This window comes from Molothrus ater, chromosome 8, assembly GCF_012460135.2.
Source record: "Molothrus ater isolate BHLD 08-10-18 breed brown headed cowbird chromosome 8, BPBGC_Mater_1.1, whole genome shotgun sequence".
Taxonomy (NCBI): domain Eukaryota; kingdom Metazoa; phylum Chordata; class Aves; order Passeriformes; family Icteridae; genus Molothrus; species Molothrus ater.
Genome location: NC_050485.2, coordinates 21,701,914 through 21,722,717, shown reverse-complemented (window position 1 = coordinate 21,722,717; position 20,804 = coordinate 21,701,914). Strand labels below are relative to the sequence as shown.

General features: G+C 54.8%; 1 protein-coding gene across 4 annotated transcripts; it reads left to right on the top strand.

Moving 5' to 3' along the window:
• The first annotated feature begins 333 nt into the window (after nt 1-333).
• Nucleotides 334-20,394, top strand: CNNM1 (cyclin and CBS domain divalent metal cation transport mediator 1). 4 transcript variants are annotated; one of them, XM_036386230.2, is made up of 13 exons: nt 595-2,213; nt 11,985-12,128; nt 12,675-12,815; nt 13,113-13,282; nt 13,472-13,571; nt 13,745-13,792; nt 16,655-16,717; nt 17,689-17,846; nt 18,056-18,233; nt 18,555-18,668; nt 18,760-18,876; nt 19,156-19,283; nt 19,630-20,394. In XM_036386230.2, the coding sequence occupies exons 1-12, from the start codon at nt 701-703 to the stop codon at nt 19,233-19,235; spliced, it is 2,826 nt and encodes a 941-aa protein (XP_036242123.2). In that variant the 5' UTR covers nt 595-700; the 3' UTR covers nt 19,236-19,283; nt 19,630-20,394. The 4 variants fall into 4 exon arrangements, with proteins under 4 accessions (XP_054371495.1, XP_054371494.1, XP_054371493.1 ...); XM_054515518.1 differs by lacking the exon at nt 19,630-20,394 and having other exon boundaries at nt 587-2,213; nt 18,764-18,876; nt 19,156-19,268; XM_054515519.1 differs by lacking the exons at nt 18,555-18,668; nt 19,630-20,394 and having other exon boundaries at nt 586-2,213; nt 18,764-18,876; nt 19,156-19,268.
• Nucleotides 20,395-20,804: the final 410 nt, after the last annotated feature.

Here is a 20,804-nt window from a genome sequence, read left to right as displayed (position 1 = left end):
AACAAAACAAAAACAAAAAAAAACTCCAAACAAACAAAAAAAATCAAACCACTCCCACGGGAAGAAGGGAAATTAATCTGAACTGAAAAGCTGAAAAGTAGGGCCTCGACAGATAACAGAGGGAGGCTGAATGCAAATTCCAGCTCCAGAGAGTGCCGGCAGAAGCCCCTCAGCAAACTCCGACCGCGCAGCACAGGGGAGGCGCAGACCCCGCTGTGCAGCCCCAGGCAGTGTACCTGGGATGGCAGCGGGAGCCAGCGCGGCCGCGGGTGCTGGGGCAGAGCTCGCTGCTCGGGCCCGCAGCCCACTCTGGCTGCCAGGGCTGGGGGCTGTTCCGTGTCACCGCCGGTGTGCTCCGCCGCGGATCCGCCAGCATCTCACCGGGCGCGGAGAGAGCGCGCGGTGCCGCCCGCGGCGGGGACGCTCCCGCTCGGCGCGGGGGGGCGAACTCCTCGGTCCCCTGCGTAGCGTCCCGGTTGGGCGGTCCCCGTTGTCGGTCCTGGTTGGCGGCCCCGCTCCGCCGGCCCCTCCCGCCGGGGCGCCGCAGGCCGGCTCCCGGTCGCACGTGGCGCGGCGGCCGCCCGCCCCCCCGGCCCACGTGTGCCGCCGCGCCGTGCAGTGCCGTGCCGTGCCGTGCCGTGCCGGCTCCCCGCTGCAGTCCCGGGGCGGCGGGCGGGCGCTGCGGTGCCGGCACAGCGGCATGGCGGCGGCGGGCCCGGGCCGCGGCGGCAGCGGCGGCGGCAGCTGGGGCCGGAGCCGGGGCGCCGTGCTGCTGCTCTTCTTCTCGCTGTCGCCGCGGCCGCCGGCCGGGGCCGCCTGGCTGCTGGGGCTGCGGCCCGAGGACACGACGCCGGGCCGGGTGTCTCTGGAGGGCGGCGCGGTGCAGGCGGCGGAGGGCAGCCGCTTCCTCCTGCGCCTCTACTTCCAGCCGCCGCCCGAGGGCAACGGCAGCCGCGGGCCGGCGGGGGAGCGGGAGCCGCGGCTGGTCTTCATCGAGGAGGCGGCGGCGGGGAGCACGGCGGCGCGGGGCCCGGCGGAGCGGTGCCGGGAGCGCAGCGCCTGGGCCTCGGACGTGGAGGTGGTGGGGCCGCTGCGCTCGGGCGGCGCGGCGGGCTCGGCGCTGGCCGAGGTGCGGGTGCGGGAGCCGCGCAAGGGCGAGGCGGCGGCGGCGCCGGGCGGGCGGCTCTTCTCGCTGTGCGCCTGGGACGGGCGGGCCTGGGCGCACCACGGCGCGGCCGGCGGCTTCTTGCTGCGGGTGCGGCCGGCCGCCCCGCCGCTGGGCACCTGGCTGCTGCCGCTGCCCGAGGCGGGCTGGCTGCGGGCGCTGGGAGCCCTGCTGCTGCTGGGGCTGTCGGCGCTGTTCAGCGGGCTGCGCCTCTCGCTGCTCTCGCTGGACCCGCTGGAGCTCCGCGTCCTGCGCAACAGCGGCTCGGCCGCCGAGCGGGAGCAGGCGCGGCGGGTGCAGGCGGTGCGCGGCGGCGGCGGCACCTACCTGCTGTGCACGCTGCTGCTCGGGCAGGCGGGGGCCAACGCGGCCCTGGCCGGCTGGCTCTGCGCCTCCCTGCCCGGCAGCGGGACGGCGGCGGCGGCCGGCGGGCCGCGGGGAGCGCCCTGGCTGCCGGTGCTGCTGTGCACCGCCGCCGTCTTCCTGGGGGGCGAGGTGCTGCCCTATTCGGTGTGCTCGCGGCACGGGCTGGCCATCGCCTCCCGCACGCTCTGCCTCACCCGGCTGCTGATGCTGGCCGCCTTCCCCCTCTGCTACCCGCTCAGCCGGTTGCTGGACTGGGCGCTGCGGCAGGAGCTCAGCGTCTTCTCTACGCGGGAGCGGCTGCTGGAGACGCTGCGCGCCGCTGGCCCCCACGGCGACCTGGTGCGGGAGGAGCTGGCCATGGTGCAGGGCGCGCTGGAGCTACGCACCAAGGTGGTGGAGGATGTGCTGACACCGCTGGCCGACTGCTTCATGCTCCGGGCCGATGCTGTGCTGGACTTCGCCACCGTCTCTGAGATCCTCCGATCTGGCTACACCCGCATTCCAGTCTATGAGGGTGACCGGCGCGACAACATTGTCGACCTGCTCTTTGTCAAAGACCTGGCCTTTGTCGACCCTGATGACTGCACTCCCCTGCAGACTGTCACCCGCTTCTACCGCCGCCCGCTCCACTGCGTCTTCAATGACACGCGCCTTGACACGCTGCTTGAGGAGTTCAAGAAGGGTGAGGTCGCCGGGCCACCCTCCGCACCCCCCCGGGCTTCCCCTGCACCCCTCTGCACCCCCAATGATTTCCAGGTCAGCAGCCTCCACGGGCAGCCCTGCATGGCCTCCTGGCAGGATGTGGCAGGTACCAGGGATGCTGGGGGGAATCGGTCCCTGCATGTGCTGGTGTGTCGATGACCCTGGTGTCACCTGGTGGAACATCCCCGGGTGCATTGAGGGCCAGCAGCCCTTGATGTACCTGTGATCTTATGAAGACTTCAAGAGCCTTTGGCCTCACAGCTTGCTGGCTCAGCAGGTGAGCCTGTCCCCCAGGGGCTGATGGCAGCAGTGGCCGGGCAGCACGGGCATGGCCCCTGCCTTGCACCATTGCCCAGGAAGCATTCACTGCTCTGTTCTGTGCAAAGGAGTTTATGACAGGAAATCGCTTCTCATGACTTAGCTTTCACATTTTCAGCTTGGCAGTGAGAAGGAGGTCTATAAAGTGTTTCTATGCAAATGGTTTAAAGAAAGAAGAAAAGATGAAGCCCTTAGAGCTGTGCTTTTTTTGCAGCTGTGACAGCATTCATAATGCAGCAGCTGCCAGCAGCCCGAGAGATGCTGAGAGCTGTATTTCATTAAGCATACCTTAAGAATACGCACAGCATGTGTTTTTCTCCCCCCCTGGGAGCTGTGTTTTGCCGCGTGCTACTCACTACGTCATGCTGTGGTGAGTGAGCCCAAGGAATGGCTGCAGCAGTGGCAGCTGCATTATGTAATGCGGGAGGGCAGCGCTGGGCTCCGGGGCTGCCTGGTGCCGCTCTGCCGCAGGCTCAGCTGGTCAGATGAGAAAGGCCAACCTGGCCCACTCCAGATACAGAGAAAGCCTCTCTGTGAGTCATCTCCTGCTCGTTTGTGGAGGTGGGAGGAGGAGGGGGTAGGACGTTTCTCAGTGTGCCAGGAATGTGCTCGTGCAGGTCAGCTTCTTCTCCAGAGATGTTCGGCTGTGCTCCCACACCACCCAGGATCACAGGCAGAGGAGTTCTGTGTGCCACCACCTGCCCTCTCTGCCCCTCAGCAGGACTGGAGACTCCCAAGGGAGAAAATCAGAAAATTCCTGGGTTTTATACAAGACTGTTAGCAAAAGCATTGAGATTGTTCTCTGGGTTCAACCTTGGTGAGCTGCAGTAGTCCATGCCCACCCCCTTCCCCCCATGCCAGCTGTCTCTTATCTTCCTAATGCCTTATGTGCTTCACAGTTCCTTCCTACTGTGTCTTCCTGCATTAACACTGAAGTTCACCTGAGGTCTCTTCTACCTCTTCCTTGTCTAGATATGTCAGATGATTTTGGCACCCTCTCCCTTGGTGAGGCTCCCCTGCAATTTATCTGATTTACTTTGATACACTTCCCCTTCCAAATTTCTTCTCCAGCATGGTACCCTATGGGTCAATAGACCTATAAAAATGGGCTTGTGGTTGCTTGGTTCCCTGTCCTTTGCTTGCTGTCCTCTGTGCCCTCCTTAAACAGAGCTGTTTGGTGTGTGCTGCTCTGTGAGCTCATGAGTATGGCAACAAACCTTGCTACCTGCCCTGCACTCTCATATGCTGGTCTTCATCTCAGATGAAGATTATCCATCCTTCTTTAATATTGCTCCTTTAAACTCTTGGCATATCACTTCAGGTTCTTCCTCCTTTGTATCTGTCTGCCACTGTGGCCTTCTGGGGTCTTTTGTTACAGCTCCTAGTTAGAGCTCTCCCTAAACCCTTTATCTGTTCCTACCTCACCTCTCCTTGTCTTTTCTAAACTACTTTTTCAAGGCTGAAAAGCCTTGCTTTTGGTCTTCATATCTAACTCTGCATGGGGTTTAGCAATTCCAGCTCTTCCCCCAAATATTCTTCTTCCCAAGAATTGATGTTTTCTTCTGATTCATCTTTCCTCTATTTGTAGGCATTTGGTCACCCCCAGCACCCTGAATTTGCAAAGAGTTACCCCCCCCAGCCCAGCCCTGAACCCTCCTAACCTGTATTTTTCCAGTTCCAAATACAGGTTCCAAATGCTGGCTCCCACACTGTGACAGATGTTAGCTCCCAGCTGCCTTCAGCCCCATCCACTGCTGCGTCAGCCTGTTCACTTGACTAGTTAATTTCTAAAATAAAGATTTCCCGTTTGTAATTAAGAATCTTTATCACTGTCTCCTCTTCTGTGTCCATTTGAATTATGTTGAAGTATCTCCAAGTTTGATCCAATCAAGGTTGCTTTCCATGGCCAGGTCTTCTGAGACACCTTCACTAATTAGAAAGTAGGCTGATTGCTTGTTGGCTCAGCGAGTGTTTAATGAAGGAATTCATCACTTCACACATCCAAGGTGCCTGCAGGACAGCAAAGGCTCTCACTGATAAACCCCAGCCTCTTTCTAGGAAATTAAAGTCTCTCGTAAGGATGGGCATTAATAACCACCTCCAGGTCCTTATGTCCCTCACAAGCCTTTGGAAAAGCCAGCTTTGCTTTCATTTTCTCACTTTTTTATTAACTCCAACAATTTTTGTATCTTTTATTTCTTTTTGTTATTATAATGTTTACACAAAATTCCTATAACATTTTTTATCCTTCTTCCTTGGATAGCAATGTGTACTTCTGATCTGTTTCACTAATGATTAATGTTCTGCCACATCCAGTATACCCATACTGACATTTTTTTGCATAATGTATAAGGAACACAATTTCACTGCCAGAGCTCCTTGCCACAGTACACAAACATTTGTTCTTTCTTTCTGAAAATGTCAAGGGATCATTAAATACAGTGCTTTGTGATTCTTGCTCACACCTCTGACAGCACTTTCATTTTCTGTCTCTTACTCACCAATATCTCACTATTATCCTTGTTTACCTGAGGCATTTCTTTTCTCTTGCTGTTCTGTCCCAGCTATGAAGATAATCAGCCTTTTTTCCCCTTTGGTCTTCTGTAGCAGGGTTTGAGGGGAAGCTTTCCTTAATTTGTTTCTAGGTATGCTCACACTAACCTCGTTTGAGTGCAGTTCCATTAAGATGCATTGGTGTTTACCTTGATTTTAATCCACAATTAGATGTGCCACAAACTGCCTGTCCCCCAGCAGGACCTTGTGTGGAAGGGGTTACTCTCCACAGACCTGCAGCATTGGCTTTCCATTTAATTTAACATTTAAATTGTATGAAATAGTAGCACACACTCAGTGGCACCCAGGGAGCCGCTGGCCCAGTGTGGTTATGGTGCCCAAGAGCTGTGAGCTCCTGGTTAGCAAATCCTGGCGCCTGCTCCATCACAGCAGAACCCTTCAAACTGTTCGCCTCTGCCTTTTCACAACCCTGCTGCTGCAGCCATTGCTTGATTTCTCTTTCAGTGCTGATTCCTGCAGAGAGGTGGTTAAATTGGAGGTCCCAATGGGAACTGGGAAAAACCCAGAGAAGACTCCAAACAGCACCAGAGGGGCAGTCTGGCTTGCAAGAGAATAGTGTAGACTTCAACCCACAGCCCAAATGAGGAGGGCAGCTGCAAAAACCATGCAGAAAAACAACATTACAGCAGCGTGAGACAGGTTCAGCAGAAGGAGGGAAATACTTGTGCTGCAATATGGTTTTGACTTCATCTTCTCAGCAAAAAGAACACAGAAATAATGAAAGCTGGACATCAAATTTGCCATCTTTTCAGGGAAACTAGACACAGTCTTTTCTAGAAGGCATACATTGTTGTGCAGCATTAACTGAGAAGTGCTAAGTGAAGGACCCAAGACAAAATGTGTCCCCTCTTCACTAGAAATAAGAAAATACATACCAGTACAGTAATTTTACCACCTGCAGCCTGGTGAAAGAAGATGAAAATACTGAAGGAGTGAAAAAATTGGGAGACAATCTCTTGGCAATTTGTATTGGTACACCTTGGAGTACCTGGCTTTATTCTGGGCTCCCAGGAAAAAATATCTAATACACCAAAAAAATAATTACACCATATTTAGCAAGCTACAGCTATGTCGGGAGGCAGATGAGCTTTCTGTAGGATAAACTTTACCTAGGGAATGTGGAGCTATGAGGAAGGCTTTATGCATTTATTCAGTGTGAAATGTTGTGGGTGATACAATCTGTCTCTCCTCCTTTCTTGAAGATAACCGAGCAATGCATGTTGCAGCTCCAGTCCAGTGATGTAACTCCTCCTGGAAACCTCTTCTGTGAGGTCCACCTCCTTGTTTTGTAGTGCCTCTGGGAAGTCACAGTCTTGTCCCTTCCTCAAGTTGTTTATGGGTTTTGTTGACTGATTTCCTGGAGGGGTCCATATACAGCACTGGCACTTTTCAGCAAGTAACTTTCCTCTGTGAGAGGAGCAGCAGAAATTTGCTCTTAATGTTCATTTTCCTGTAGCAGGGCAGAGGCTGAGCTGCAACTCAAATTAGCCTTCTGTGGCTTGGCATCTTTTAAGAGTTACTAAAAATAAATTCTCCAAACCCCAAATTTCAGGCTTAGCAGGGAAAACAGCCTGTCCTGTGGAGGACAGCTCTGCCCTAGGGTCTGTCTTTACATTTCAAAATGCTCCACAGACTCTATTAGACTTCTGCAAATTGAATGTAGCTGGAGAAGGTGCTTACATCTGCCAGGAATTGGGGTCAGTACCATTTCTGATGCATTTTGTACCATTCCTCTGATCCCGCAGGCACTGTAAGCACACAGTGTTGCTTCAAATTTAACTCAGCCTTCAAGAGATTTCTGCAAGTGTTCTAGTCACTCTGCTGGGCACCTTGATGAGCTGAAGCAATGCCCTCCCAAGGCAGTTGTATGGGTTAAGGAGCCAGTTTTTCCTGGGAACTATCACCTACATGTGCCCAGGAATGTGATTGCCAGGCTGAGAGCAGGAATAGATAGACAAGAAATGGTCTCAGTATCTCATGCTGCAATTCTGCCTGAACCATTACTGTGCTTTTCCCACTAAACTGTGCTAAATCTTGCTGTGTAAACCCTGGACTGCTCTACCCCACCCCAATAATCCCAGGATCAGGTCTGCTCTGGGCAGGCATTCAGCACAGCAAGAAGGGAGCCAAGTCCTTGGGAGAGAGGGCACCCTGCCCCCCATCTCCCTCTTCATAGCTGTCAAAGGCACCTTCATGAGGAGCTGTTGGGTACCCAGGAGGTCAGGATCCTGCTGCACTACAAATAGAAGATGAGGTTCTGTGTCGCCTCTTATCTTCTCCTTACCTTTCTGATCTGCAATGGTAATAGATCAGCTATTCCAAATATTCCATCTTTTTTACAGTTTTCCTTAGGATTAGGAAAAGCACAAAAGAGAGACTATGAGAAAGGCTACAAACAGAAGCAGGTGAAGTTTTTGTCTCTGAGAAAGTCTGGGTTAGGTTAGGATTTACAGTTTTTCCTTCACATAGCTCTTATTCCTGTAGAGCTGTGGGACCCTGCAGCCCCCTTGGTTATTTCCCCCCTGCTTAGATGTGCATTTTCCCTGTCCACAATGTGTGCTTTCACCCATGGTGCAGAGGGGTGGTAACACAGGATCACACTCACACACATTGGCAGTTCCAGGTGCTCAAATCAGGATCCCCACTTTCTTCAGATGCACAGTCAGCAAGAGGGCATGGAGATACTGGCAGCCCCTGTGAGGAGCTGTGAAGAAAAGCACACAGAAAATGGATTTCAGTTTCATCATGGCATCATGGTTGTTTCACAAATCAACCTTATTTAAAAATTACTCTTCTTTTTTTTTTTTTTTTTTCCTTCCATTTTGTCGCTGCAAATGGTTCAGGCACAGGTCTGTGCCTGTACCTTTGATCTCCTAAGAACAGCTTCATCTCTTACTGTAAAATTTATGAAAATTAATTCCATGCTCAGGATGTTCATCCTGTGGAACAAGAGACAAGGCTAAAACATCTTTAACATTCCTCTGGCAGGGTAGCTATATAAAAAAATGATAAAGAAGTTGTCTGGGCTATAATTGAACCCAACAGCACTTTCTTTCCCAGAAGTCAAGGCATTTCCATGTGTTCACACCCCATTCCCTCATTGGGGAAGATACTTGGAGGTGGATCTATGAGCCCAAGGTCATTTAGGTGCCTATGAAAATCAAGGCTCCTAAAAATGGGCATAAAAGCTTTGGATAGCTGTTCAGATGCTTGTTCCATCTGGAAGCTCTCAGCTGTTTATATTAGCTCTGTAATTTAGCATTTTGAGGCATTAACTTTCCACTGAAGCTGTTGTTTGAAAAGAGCAGATTTCATGTAGCTCATAAAGAATTTAGTGCAGTTGTATCCCATGCTGAGCCGACACTTAATCACCTATAGACTTCCTGTGCCAGAGCAGTCCTGCGGAGGCCGGCAGAGCTGCTCGCACAAGGAAAGTTAATTGCCCATTTGTTCTAGCATTTGCCAAACCAAGGCTTTGATGCTCAAGTGTTCCACTGTGCTTTCCTGCATCAGCGATAGCCCTGTAAAGTTTACGTGTGACAGCTTGCTAGTGGGGAAGCAGCTCACCCTTATAATTCATCTCATTTGAGCTATCAAGCGGTGGTTACAATAGCATGGGTTTTGGAATCAGTTTTACAGATCTTAAAGCTGTTTTAGGCCAAGTTTGGGGGTTTGTTTAAATTATTTACCTCCCTCTGTTGTGCTCCCACTGAGGCTGACCTGCTGGGTAATGGCAGCAGAGGCAAATGTCACCCCCCTGGTGTCCCCAGGTCTGTCCCTATGCCACCCTCCCTTAGACATTGCTTCCACCTCATTGCCCAGATTCTGCCCTTGTACATGCTCTAAAGGCCACTGCTTTTCCTCCCCTGCAAGCGTAGCAGCTCCCAGGGCTGGGCAGAGGGATCTAGCTGAGCTTGGCAGCACTGCCCAGGAGGGAACAAGCCATGGCCATACAGCCAAGGCACCTGCAAACCCCACACCGAAATTTATGGGGTCTGTTAAAAAGCTGATGGGAGGAGATACAGGACCCAGTCAGGCCAGGAGGGTGGGGCACAAGTCCGGGAATGATCTCATGTCCCTCGGGTGGGAAATGGGAGCGTGTCAGCCCTCTCCCAGAGGGGAGCAGCTGTGAGCAGCACTCACTTGAAGGACTGGGACTGGCTGGCATTCAGGGCTTTTTGTGACATGGACACCACTGGCCAGGCATGGGCTGGGATCAGCTTTCCTGGAATGGGCGGCAGCAACCACACTGAACTGCAACAATTTTCCATTGTTGGGTACCTGCTCCATTTCTAGCGTGGTATTAGCCTGGAAACATGAACCTGGGGGCTTGGAGTGTGAATACAAGTGTTTATTTTCTGTGAAAATAAAGAACTCTGGAGTCCTCTAACAGCCCTATTGGCTCTGCCCCCAGTGCAGTGAAGCCATGGGTCTCCTTCCAGGCTAATGGTGCTGGGCTATTTCTAAATAATCTCATTTGCAGCTACATGAATATGGAGCTTGAATCACATTTCTAGTGTAAATTGCAGTGTCGATGTAGGTGTTTGGCCAAAAAAAGAATTGCCTCCATCACTCTCTGACTGCCTTTAAGTAGCACCTAAGCTTTTTGTAAGGGCTTGGTGGTTTTGGGTTGCATGTAAATGTCATTAACAACAAGCTCTCAGCCAAAAGAAATAACTTTTTCCCCCTCCTCGCTCACCCAAGGACTTGTAGGAGACCAGATGGCCCCAGTGTTTGGGAGCAGAGTTTGGCAAAAGAGACCTTTTCAAAAGCTGGACTTTGCTAAGATGAAATGTAGCTGTCGCTGCTGTCTTGCAGCCAACTCCTCTGCTTTTTTCTTCTTAAGTGCTGTGTTGCTTTATGAACAGAAAAGATGCACAAACCTATGTATGAAAGGAGTGAAATAGCCCAGTCTAAAGAACATGCTGAATTTTCAGTGCCCCAGGGCTATTGATTTGGGCTTTTTTTAAGTAAATCTCAGTGCTACTTGCTGCAATGTTATGTTCTCATTTCTAAATCTGTAGGCGTGGGAGGCAGCGAGCTGCTCTCTGAAATCTTGCAATAAAAGCTTGGTATGAGGAGGAGGGAATTTATACTGTGGAAAGTGCCCAAGATTTGCTGTGAGAAATGTATAGTGCTGATCTTCAGCTGAGAAATGTCGTCTGCTCGTCCCAGATCCAGGGCAGGGTTATTTGAAGGTCACATGATCCCCAGCAAGCCGTGTCTGTGGGGCTGCCAGGCTGCTCTGGGTGTGCTTGTCCCTGCACCTCTGCAGGGGTGAGAGCTGGCAGGGCAAGGAAGGAGCTGTGCACCCGGCAGGAGCCACCCTGTCACATCTGTATGCATGGATGCCGTTCACATCCCCTGTCAGGAGCAGCAGGAGAGCTTGTTGGGACGGGTTTATGGGAGAAGTGGATGCAGAGGCAGCTGCATAGCAGAGAGGACCTTTCCCTGTTTTGGGTGACCATTGCTGCTGAAGGAGCTCAGCTCCGAGCCCAGGGGGAAATAAGGTGTTAGCAGCTTCCCAGAGGTTACTGCAGCTTGGAATTTAGGTGTTAGCAGCTTCCCAGAGATCGCTGCAGGACTTCTGGGCTTGTGCAGGCATTGCAACAGGAGACCCCAGGGATGCAGAGCAGAGGGAGCAGAAGTTTTCGGCTGTGGTGCCAGTGAGGGTGCTTTTAAGTAAAACTAGAGGTTCAGAACCCGTGTGCACTGGTGGGCAGTGTGGGAGCCACACAGGCAGTAAGAAATCCAGTGCTGTTCATTGGCAGGTCCAAGAGCATGTTGGAGCTGGAAACCCAGAAGTTGTTTGTGGCTTGGAAGTTGGGTTCTGGTCAAGATGCTGAGCAGGACCATAAATCAGAGCAGCCACTAAAAGAAGGGAGAGGTTGAAAAAGTCAAAACAGCTTACAGAGAACTGGACATGCAAAAACAAATAGAAATGTTTCTAGTATGCCAAAACCAAGAAACTTGAGAATGTGTCAGCAGAGCTGCCAGCTTACAAGGGACAAGTGAGGAAGCTGAAACTGTGATCCAGGAGCACTGGAACTTCCAAGCAGGAGTCAACATCATTGCAGCGGAAGGTCCTGGACTCACTCTGTTTGTTTAAGGTAACACAGAGAAGATGCTGTTAAGGGCAGGACTTGGAGAGGTGCAAGCTGATGGGTTGAAAAGTGTTCAGTGTCTGCATCCAGATGGTTCACCCAAGAGTTCTGCAGGAGCTGGGCTGAAAGCTGCAAACAAACATTCATGTTTCTGCATAAAAACCAGCTGCTGTTTCAAGTAGATGGAGGCTTTGCCCATATTTTATGAAAAACCTCAGTATTGGTCTACACAGTGATGGATAGAAAGATGAGGGGGAGCTGTTCCTGGCAATTTAATAGGAAAGATAATTAGCAACAGAATAAGAAACACCAGGAGGATATGGGAAATCAGTAGAGCCAAGGACACATTCGCATTTCTGTGTTGGAGAACATTGTCTCATTGCTCTGTTAAGAGTTGTTTCATGTCAATGAAGCTGAGGGTAAGGAAGAGATGGTGTAATGTACACTTCATTCCTGCACAGGAGGCTTTCAAAGAGCTGAACAGAGTGACTCACAGCCTGGGTAAAGAGGGAAGGTGGCCCCCAAAAAGAGCCAACATCTACAAACCAGTCTGGACAGCAGCTGTCCTGTTAGGCTGGGCTGCATGTCCAGCCCTTCTCCTTGGGTTAGCACATGTGGGTGGGTTTGGGTGACAGTGTCTGCTGTGATCTGTGCCTCCCACCAAACCCTGCCCACCTGCCTGCCCATCATTCTGGGCATCCCTCTCAGGATCACCTGGCCAGGTGTCTCAGTGCCACTCTGCTTTTCCCCTGCAGGAAAGTCCCACCTGGCCATCGTGCAGCGGGTGAACAATGAAGGGGAAGGAGACCCATTCTACGAGGTGATGGGCATTGTCACCCTGGAGGATGTCATCGAGGAGATCATCAAGTCTGAGATCCTGGATGAGACAGATCTGTACAGTGAGTGTCCCAGAGCAGCTACTGCGGTTGCAGGAGGCAGGGTGGGAGCCTGCACAGACGGACAGATGTGGGTAGGAAACAGGCCAGAGCAAATTGTGGTTCTTCCCCAGAGTAATTTGCTGTCAAGATGGGAAAGACAAGACTGATGGAGAGAGGCTGGTGAAGTGTCTCTATCTTGGATGCTCAAGATAGAGAAGTACCAGCATCAGCAGCGGGTGGCTGGGCAGGGCCTGACCTAGGAACATCTGTGTTGGGCATGAAATGGATGGTTCCCAAGCTCATTTGCAACTCTGGGTGATGCATCCAGCCTGGAGAGCCCAGGTTTACAGTCCTGTGTGGTTTACAATCCTGCTCCGTGCCCCAGGAGCTGCTCCCAGGGCTGCATGCACAGCAGGTTGTATGTGCCCCACTGCTCCATCTGCTGCTCCACAGCAGCCCTGCCATAGGGTGCAGCCAGACATGCCTGTCCATGTGTGTGCATGTGACATGGGGCCCTGCAGCTGCAGCAGCTTTGTCAGTGCCTGCTCTGCTCTGCTCTGCCTGCAGCTGACAACCGGAAGAAGGAGCGGGTTCCCCACCGGGGACGCAAGCCCCAGGATTTCTCCATCTTCAGGCTCTCAGAGAGTGAGATGAAGGTGAAGATCTCCCCACAGCTCCTCCTGGCCACCCATCGGTTCATGGCAACAGGTACACTTGCCCTTGTGCAGGCCCTGCAGCACCAGCCCCACAGGGCATCCCTAAGCCATTCCTGGGTCAGGCTTAGGGATGGGCATCCCTGGGTCGGGCTCCCCCTCACTGAGCAATTTCCACCCTCTGGACCTACAGCCTGGACATTCCACTGCCCCACCTGCATTTGGCATTTGGCTCCCCTCTTGGCAGTGGGTGCTTAGGCTGCAGGAGCAGGGCTGTGCAGCTCAGAGATGAGGGGTTCCCGGCAGTCCCGGGCCTGCTGAGCACAGCATGTGTGTGTTGCCTCCCCTCTAGAAGTGGAGCCTTTCAAGTCCCCCTACCTCTCTGAGAAGATCCTGCTGAGGCTCCTGAAACACCCCAATGTCATCCAGGAGCTCAAGTACGACCGGAAGAACAAGAAGGCAGCAGAGCATTACCTCTACCAGCGCAACCGCCCTGTCGACTACTTCGTGCTCATCCTGCAGGTGCTGGGGCAGCAGCGAGCAGAGCGTGGCAGGCCTGGCCCTGTTTCCTCCTTGCCACCTTGTTCTGGGCTGCTTCTAATAGCAAAGATGCCCATCCTCTTGTGTGGGGCAGCAGGGGTCCCTGCACCCCTGCAGGGTGGGTCAGGAGCACGGGGTGCTTGTCTGAGAGGGTTTTCCTCCTCCTTCCAGGGGAAGGTGCAGGTGGAGGTCGGCAAGGAAGGACTGCGTTTTGAGAATGGGGCCTTCACCTACTATGGTGTCCCTGCCATCATGGCTGTTGTCTCCTCAGGTGAGGCCTCTCTGGGCACCATCTGGCCCTGCCTTTGCTTCAGCAGCATCCATGGAGGCTAAACCAGCTGGTGCCAGGAGAAGGGGCTGGCCATGGGGTGGGGTGGCCCTGCTTTGGGGCATGGGGCAGGAGCCCTTCCTCTGCATTTCCCACACCTCCAACTGTCGTTTCAGAAAACGATGTGCGAAAAATGGGAAGCCTGGCAGGATCCTCCTTCCTACGTAAGTATTTTGGGACAGGCTGAGGCCCTAAAATCTCTCTGCAGCACTGGCTGGCTGGAGGGGCTATGGCTTTTCTCCCCATGCAAAACAGCTCAGACTGTGCTGAGGTAGACAGAGAAACAACATGCTGAGGGGCTGATGCAGCAAAGACCCCACAGAGTGACTTGGAGGTCCCTTTGAGGTCCCTTTGATGTCCTTTTGAAGTTTCTACCATATGCTGGCTCTCTGCTGGTGGGTCCCAGCACGGCTGGTGCTGCAAGGGGCAGTGCCCACAGGTGGGTGTTATACTCATTCTAGGTGTCAGTATAACACCTTTAGACCCATTTGCCTTCCTGAGGCTCAGGGCACAACCTGAACACGGGCCCCACATTGGGCTGCTTGGGAATTGCAGAGATGGCTGATTTACCTGTGAGCTATTTGCATGTGGTGATGGTGGGAAATTAGCCGAGTGCCAATAAATTCCCTGCCTGCAGAGCTGATGGGTTAAGAAGCAGATCCCCTGCTTGCAGGAGGTAAGAGGGAGCTCTGGCTGGGGGAGACTGAGAGGTACCCCCTTCTTTGCTATAACCCCTACAAAGGTTTGGTCCTGTGAGGCTCAGGAACAGGTTGAGTTGCTGCCCAGTCTCAGTCCATCACATCCCTCATCAAACCCCAGCTGTTGCAGTCAGATCTGCAGTGCTGATGGTAAGCTGAGATGCTCTACCTGCCTAATCAAAACAGGGGCCTGCTAAATGCAGTCTTTAGGGAGATGTAAAGAGGAATGTCATCAAGAGAACAGGGCCAGTCTCTTGGGGCAGGTGGCTCACTCCAGTGGGTCCCAGTCTTTCTGCAGCTCTAGAGTTCACCTATTTCCTGCTGCTTGCTTTGCCTCCTGCAAAAGGCTGGCTCTGGACTGATGGATTAACCCCTCAGTGCACATTCCTGCTTTGCCCTGTGTCCACGGTGCAGTCAGTTGGGACAGAGGAAACCAATGAAACGGCCAGTTCCTGCCAGAGTGCTGCTGGATGTCCTGTGTCCTGTGTCCTCGGTGACAGTGCTCCCGGGCCCACCGGGGCTCAGGCAGTGAGCGCTGCCTTGGGCCCGCCAGGGCAGCAGCCGCAGTGGGAGCTGTGTCAGAGCAGCCGTGCACGTCTGCAGTGCCGCCTGCTGGGACGCTGCTGCTCAGGGCTCCTTGGCCCCCAGCGCTCCCCATGACGCTGCCATGAGGGGTTTTCTGCCGTGCAGCCATTCCTGCCTGCAGGGGGACAGAGCTGTGTCACACCCCTGGCCAGCAAGGAAGCAGGCTGGGAGGCAGAGGTGACAGGGCATCTCCCTTGTGGGGGAGGCTGGCATCCTCTTTCCTCCTTGAAGGAAAGGACTGTGAGTAGAGTATCACAGCTGAGGATTCAGACAGCAACCTAGAGCATTTAATAGGTTGTTATTAATTAACTGTTATTATGCAATTGTTTTATCTGCAGCTGATCTTTGGCATTAGTGCTGTGTGGGAGGGTCAGGCAGTGGGAGCACAGAGTCAGTGCTAGTGGTTATCAACTCATCCTTTGCTCCCATCAGGACAAGGTCATTCCAGCAGTGCTTCATGCTGATGTCTTTTTTATTTGCAGAACGTTTTGATTCAGGGGAGGTCATGGAACAGGAATTCCTGGGAGAGCAGCAGGGAGATTAGAAAAGGGGACTGCAGGGCAAATTTCCTGGGGGTTTTACATTTGAAGCAATTTTAAAACATTAATCACATAGGCAGCAGATATTCCTAGAGTGCTGCGGCTGTGCTGTGGAGGCAGGGCAGGAGGGCTGCCAGCTGGGGGAATCATGGCAATGGCTGGAGTTGGGGCTGGCAGCCAGCAGGCTCACATCTCCCACTGCTTTCGAGGTGGGCAATGGCAGTGGTGAAAGCAGAGACTGGCAAGTGTTGAGGAGTGCATCAGTGACCCTGTGTGTTGGTGTCTCTGTGCTCCCCCATCCCCTGTGGCATGGCCCAGGAACGCTGTCCAGGGCAGCAATCGCCGGCAGGAGGAATGGCCTGCCCTAGAAATTGTCATTGCTGCTGTAACCCATGGCAATAAAACATGGAAAGTGAGTGTCTATGATTCACCTTCTCTGTGGCAATGGGTCAGGCAGCCCCAGATGCAGAGTCCTGGCTTCTTGCAGCTCCTGCAAGGATCAGCCCCAGTGGGTAGCTCTTCTCAGCATCACCCAAAGGCTGTTGAGACCCAGGACCTTGCAAGGAACTGCAGGCAGCCTGACATGAATCCCTTTGCTTTGCATCACCGTGAAGAGCTTCTGTCAGCCCCTGCCTGCAGCTGTGGGGCTGGGGCAGCAACTTTTGCAGATCATATTCCTTCTCTGCCATGTGCCCGCACACACAGAAGCATCCCAGATACCAAGTGCAGTGGTTTGGCTTCCACCCATCTCCCAGGTGGCATACACTGACCACAAAGTCCCCTGTCCTGGCAATGGCTGGCAAAGGGCTAGAGCCAAGTGCCAGCACTTAATTCATGGGGGAAAGATGCTTTCTACCCACGCCAGGGCTCCAGGAAGTTGTGTGGCTCTGCAGACAGGCCTGGCAGGAGCAGATCCCCTCTGCCAGCCTCACCTCCCCTTACCTTGTCCCAGAGCAACCTGCTGATAAACAACTTACAAGTCTGTGTTCCTGCCTGTGGCCCTGTCCCCCCACTCCAGAGCAGAAGCAGGAGGCTGTAAAAGGGGTGGGAAGGGATGCTGGAGACAGCAATGGGAGCTCAGCCCAGGACTGCTGGCACATGATTTTTATTCTTCTTCTTCCTCTTGGTCTGTATCCCACCCTCACCTCCATCCCTCACCTTTCCCCTGGGTCCCCTCCTTCCCTCTCCCTCCGTGTCTCTGCAGTGCCTGTCTCAGTGTCCCGTACTTTCGCCTTCAGCAGAGGGGACTCCCTGGCTGGCTCTCCAGGTAACAGGGCATGGCTTTGGCCAGGGGCCTCTGCATGTGACAGGCTCTTTGCAGCACCTGTCCACAGTGCCCAAGCCCCCCTCTTCCCTGCATGCTGGGCAGTACCCACGCCACCCCTGGGCAACCCCTCACAAGCTGGAGCATTGGTGGCACACTGAGGCCAGCAGTCCTGCCACAGCCTCCCCAGTGTGATGCAAATCCCTGGAAGAATGGGATGGGGACAAGGGGAAGCCATGGGCTTGGGCTCTCTTTGGTGTGCACTTCCTGTAATTTCCTGCACTTAGCTCTTGGGGTTTTGGCTTGCTGCTTTTGGTGACAGTGACCTGCAGCCCTGCATGCCTGCTGCCCTGCCCCCCTTGCTTTCTGCTGATCCAGGTAATAAAAAGGCATTCTAGCACCAGAGCAAAGTCAGCACGACGTCACCTATGCATGGAACAAGCTGCCTTTGTTCCCTAATAAATCACTGAATAGACAAAATCCATCATGCTGTGTGTCAGAGGCCACGCTATGTGTCAGAGGCCATCAGTCAATGTGAGTGACAGACCAGCTTGCCATGGCAGCCTCTCCTCCTGATCTGTCATAGTTGCGGTGAGCAGGAGCATGCCCTTGAGACAGGTTAAGCAAATACTCACAGCCTGCCAGCTGCAACCAGGAGAAGTTGTGCCAAATGTGGTGCAGAAGGCTGGCATTAACAGGAGAACTGTCAGCAACAGGCAGGGAGCAGCCCTAACCTCTGCTGCTGCTGGCCCCGGGTCAGAGTCCTGCCCAGTGCCTCTGGTTTGTGTGGGGCTGGCATGGCACAGTCTCACACCAGCCTGCAGTGAGGAGGACAGGCTGCAGGGCCCCTGCCAGCCCCGTGTCTGGGGAACAGCTGCTGGAGGCCCACCTTGGCTCTACACCGGCACAAGGAAGCCAAGCAGCAGCACGAGTGAGAGTGAGTGTGTGCCTGTCCCTGCTGTCCCCTCCTGCAGTGAACAGGTCACCGTCGCGCTGCAGCGGCCTCAACCGCTCCGAGTCCCCCAACCGGGAGGACTATGGAGGCAGCAGCACGCAGCTCCACAGCAGCAGCAACAACATCTACACGCCCGACTACTCCGTGCACATCCTCTGCGACGTGCAGTTCGTCAAGGTATGGCCAGGGCTGGCAGGGACTGTCCCACCCTGGCCACCCCTGTCCAGGCGCCCTCTTGCCCCACTGTGCCCCAGGAGCCTGGTGGGTGCCCAGTGGGTGCTAAGGAGTCTTGCACTTACTCCTGATGGAGGTTTGGAGCCACCAAGTCTCCGAGAGGTGCCGGTGGGCCCGGTGCCCACTGAGCTGGGTGCACGTGTGTGTGCCAGGTGACCCGGCAGCAGTACCACAACGCACTGGTGGCCAGCCGCATGGACAGCTCGCCGCAGTCCCCGGACATGGAGGCCTTCGACAGGGATTCAACCAAGGCCTCGACTGCACGGGGAACCCCACAGACACCCAAGGAGGACCCTGCCACCCTCCTGAATGAGAGGAACAGCATCATGTGTGAGTCACCCAACAGCATTCCTCCCCTGCCACAGGCCAGCGCTGCATGTCCCCTGGGGGGGTCTGTGCTGGGGCCCTCTGGCATGATGCACACACCACCCCTGGGATGCAGTTGCACATGGAATGGGGCTCGCATACAGTGCAGGCATTTGCACACACACACCTGTGGATGCCTGTATGTCCACACAGCTGCCAATGTGCAGCGTGTAATTCCCCGTTGCCTTGTGCTCGTGTCCCCCGGGGTCCCCGGCGGTTGGACCTGCTGCCATGGCTGGCATCCTGCCCCAGGGCACAGCAGCTCCGTGCCCCGTGTCCCTGCAGGCAGCCGCTCGGAGGGGCTGCGCAGTCCCAGCGAGTCGGTGTTCCTGCGCATGGAGGGCATCCCCTTCATCCAGGAGGAGCTGGCTGACAACGAGGAGAACAGCAAGCGGCAGAGTGAGTCTGGCCGGGGGGCAGACACACCTGAGCCTGGGGCTGGCGAGGCCACGGTGCCCTGAGGTGCTGCAGCCGTGCTGGGCTTTTGCAGACAGTGAGTGCTGCGGGACCGTCCTGGAAGCAGAGTCCCCAGGTCGAGAGGCCAGGACCAGCTCATCGCCGAGCAGCTCTGAGGAGGCGCTGGGCAAGAGGCTGCTGAGATCCCTCAGTGAGTGACTGACCCAGGCACGGCACACCCAGGGGAGAGCTCTGCCTCGGCACCCCGCTGCCTGTGTCAGCTCTTCCTGTCCTGGGGACACCCTGCATGGGGCTGGTGTGGGACAGGGGACAACCGAGTTCCCTGTCAGTACCTCAGCAGAAGGCAAAACGGCACCTAGGGCTAGCTCAGGCAGAGCCAGCCACTAGGTCCTGGCCCGGCCCTATGCACCCCTGCCCCGAGCACCCTCGGCTCCCAGCACCCCAGCCCTAAGCACCCTTGCTGCTGCAGGTGGGCGCAAGCAGCGGACATCATCAGAAGGTGAGAAGTCGCCAGAGGAAAGCTCCAATCTTGCCCCATTGATCACCTGAGCAGTAGCGTGGCCAGAGCACAGTGCTGGAGGCCCGTGCAGACTGGAGGTAGGATCCTGCCTCTTGGTGTGACATTCCTTTCCCAGCAAGTGGGAGGTCACTCCGTTTAAATAGTGTAAAATAAGTTTCAGGCAGCAAAGCCAAATGGGGTGGTTCGGAGCCCATGGAGGTGTGTGTGTTGATGGGGGCTGGAGCAGGATCGAGGGATATGGAGCAGGATCTGCTCTTAGCAGCAGACTGAATGTCAGAAATGAGTGAGAGCTTGGCTCATGTTTTCACTGTCGGCACCAGCATACACCTGAGCTTGGCTAGGAAAGGGGCTGCAGGCTAGAGCAGCAGCAGTCAGAGAGGGCAGGCTCTGGCCACCTGCACCAGGTTTGCTTGTGTCTTGCAGGTCTGCAGCATGGGGGTCTCCTGCCGTGAGGCTCAGGTCCAACAGCAGGAGGTCTGCACTCGCTCGCTGCCTGCCCGCCCGCTCGTGCCGCCCCTCCCTGCAGGATCTGTGCAGAGCCCCATCCCCAGGCGAGAAAGGATGAACCCCGGCAGGGCTGAACCACGCAGGCAGCCTGGACCAGCTAGCTGGAGTCCAAGGGTCCTTGCCCTTGCGAGCCGCTCCCTGGTAGCATCTGGTCTCAAGGAAGAGGTGGAAAAAGGAAAGGTGAAAAAGTGTCTGTCACGGCATCCCTGCAAGCAGTGCAGGGAGGGGCAGCCCAACCCAGAACTGCCCTTTAACATCATTTACCATCCCCATCCCAGCGAGGCCTGGAGCCCCGCAGTGCCGGTGCTGCAAGATGTGGTCTCCAGCAGGAGGAGAATGTGCTATTTGGGGGTGCCACAGCAGCTCAGGGCCCCAGCACACGTTTGTGCCGTGCCTGGTGACATGCCCGCTTGCAGCGCCTCGCTCACGCTGACCATGGACACGGCCCAGCCCTCCCCAGCCCTGCCAGGCTCAGGGCAAGGAGCCCCGCTCACCCCCAGTGCAGCCCCCTCGCTGCGGAGGGGGCTCTCCATGCTACATTGGACCATCCTCCTCTCCACACACGCCTGCCGCTGTGAGGGAGGCTCGCACCAAGACTTGGGGGTGGGACAGACCAGTCAGTAGTTTTTGTAGAGGCTCAATGCAACGGGGATATCAACATTAAAAGTGATTTTTCCCTGAGTCCATCTCTGTGTCCATGGGTGAGGGAAAGATGCTCACCCCTCCCAGCAGGCCAGGCTGCCCTCATACCCAGGGCCACAGGTGCCTGGAGTAACAGCACTCAGCCTCACCGAAGGGACCAAGAGAATGGGTCAGCACGTGCTGCCTGATTTCTTGGTCTGAAGCTGGGCTCTCTGTCACTCCTGCTGCCAGGACAGCATTGGCAAGCCCAGCAGTGCAGACAAGGACTGGGGAAAACCAGGAGTTAACATCAGGCCATTGCAAACACAATAGTGGGATACACGTGCTGGAGTACGGCCTGACAGATAACGACAGAAATCTCATAGTCCACCCATGCTGATAAAACTTCAGCTGGAATAACTGCAGCCCTGTCTGGGCACTGCCCTTCTGAGGAAACACACAGCAATTGA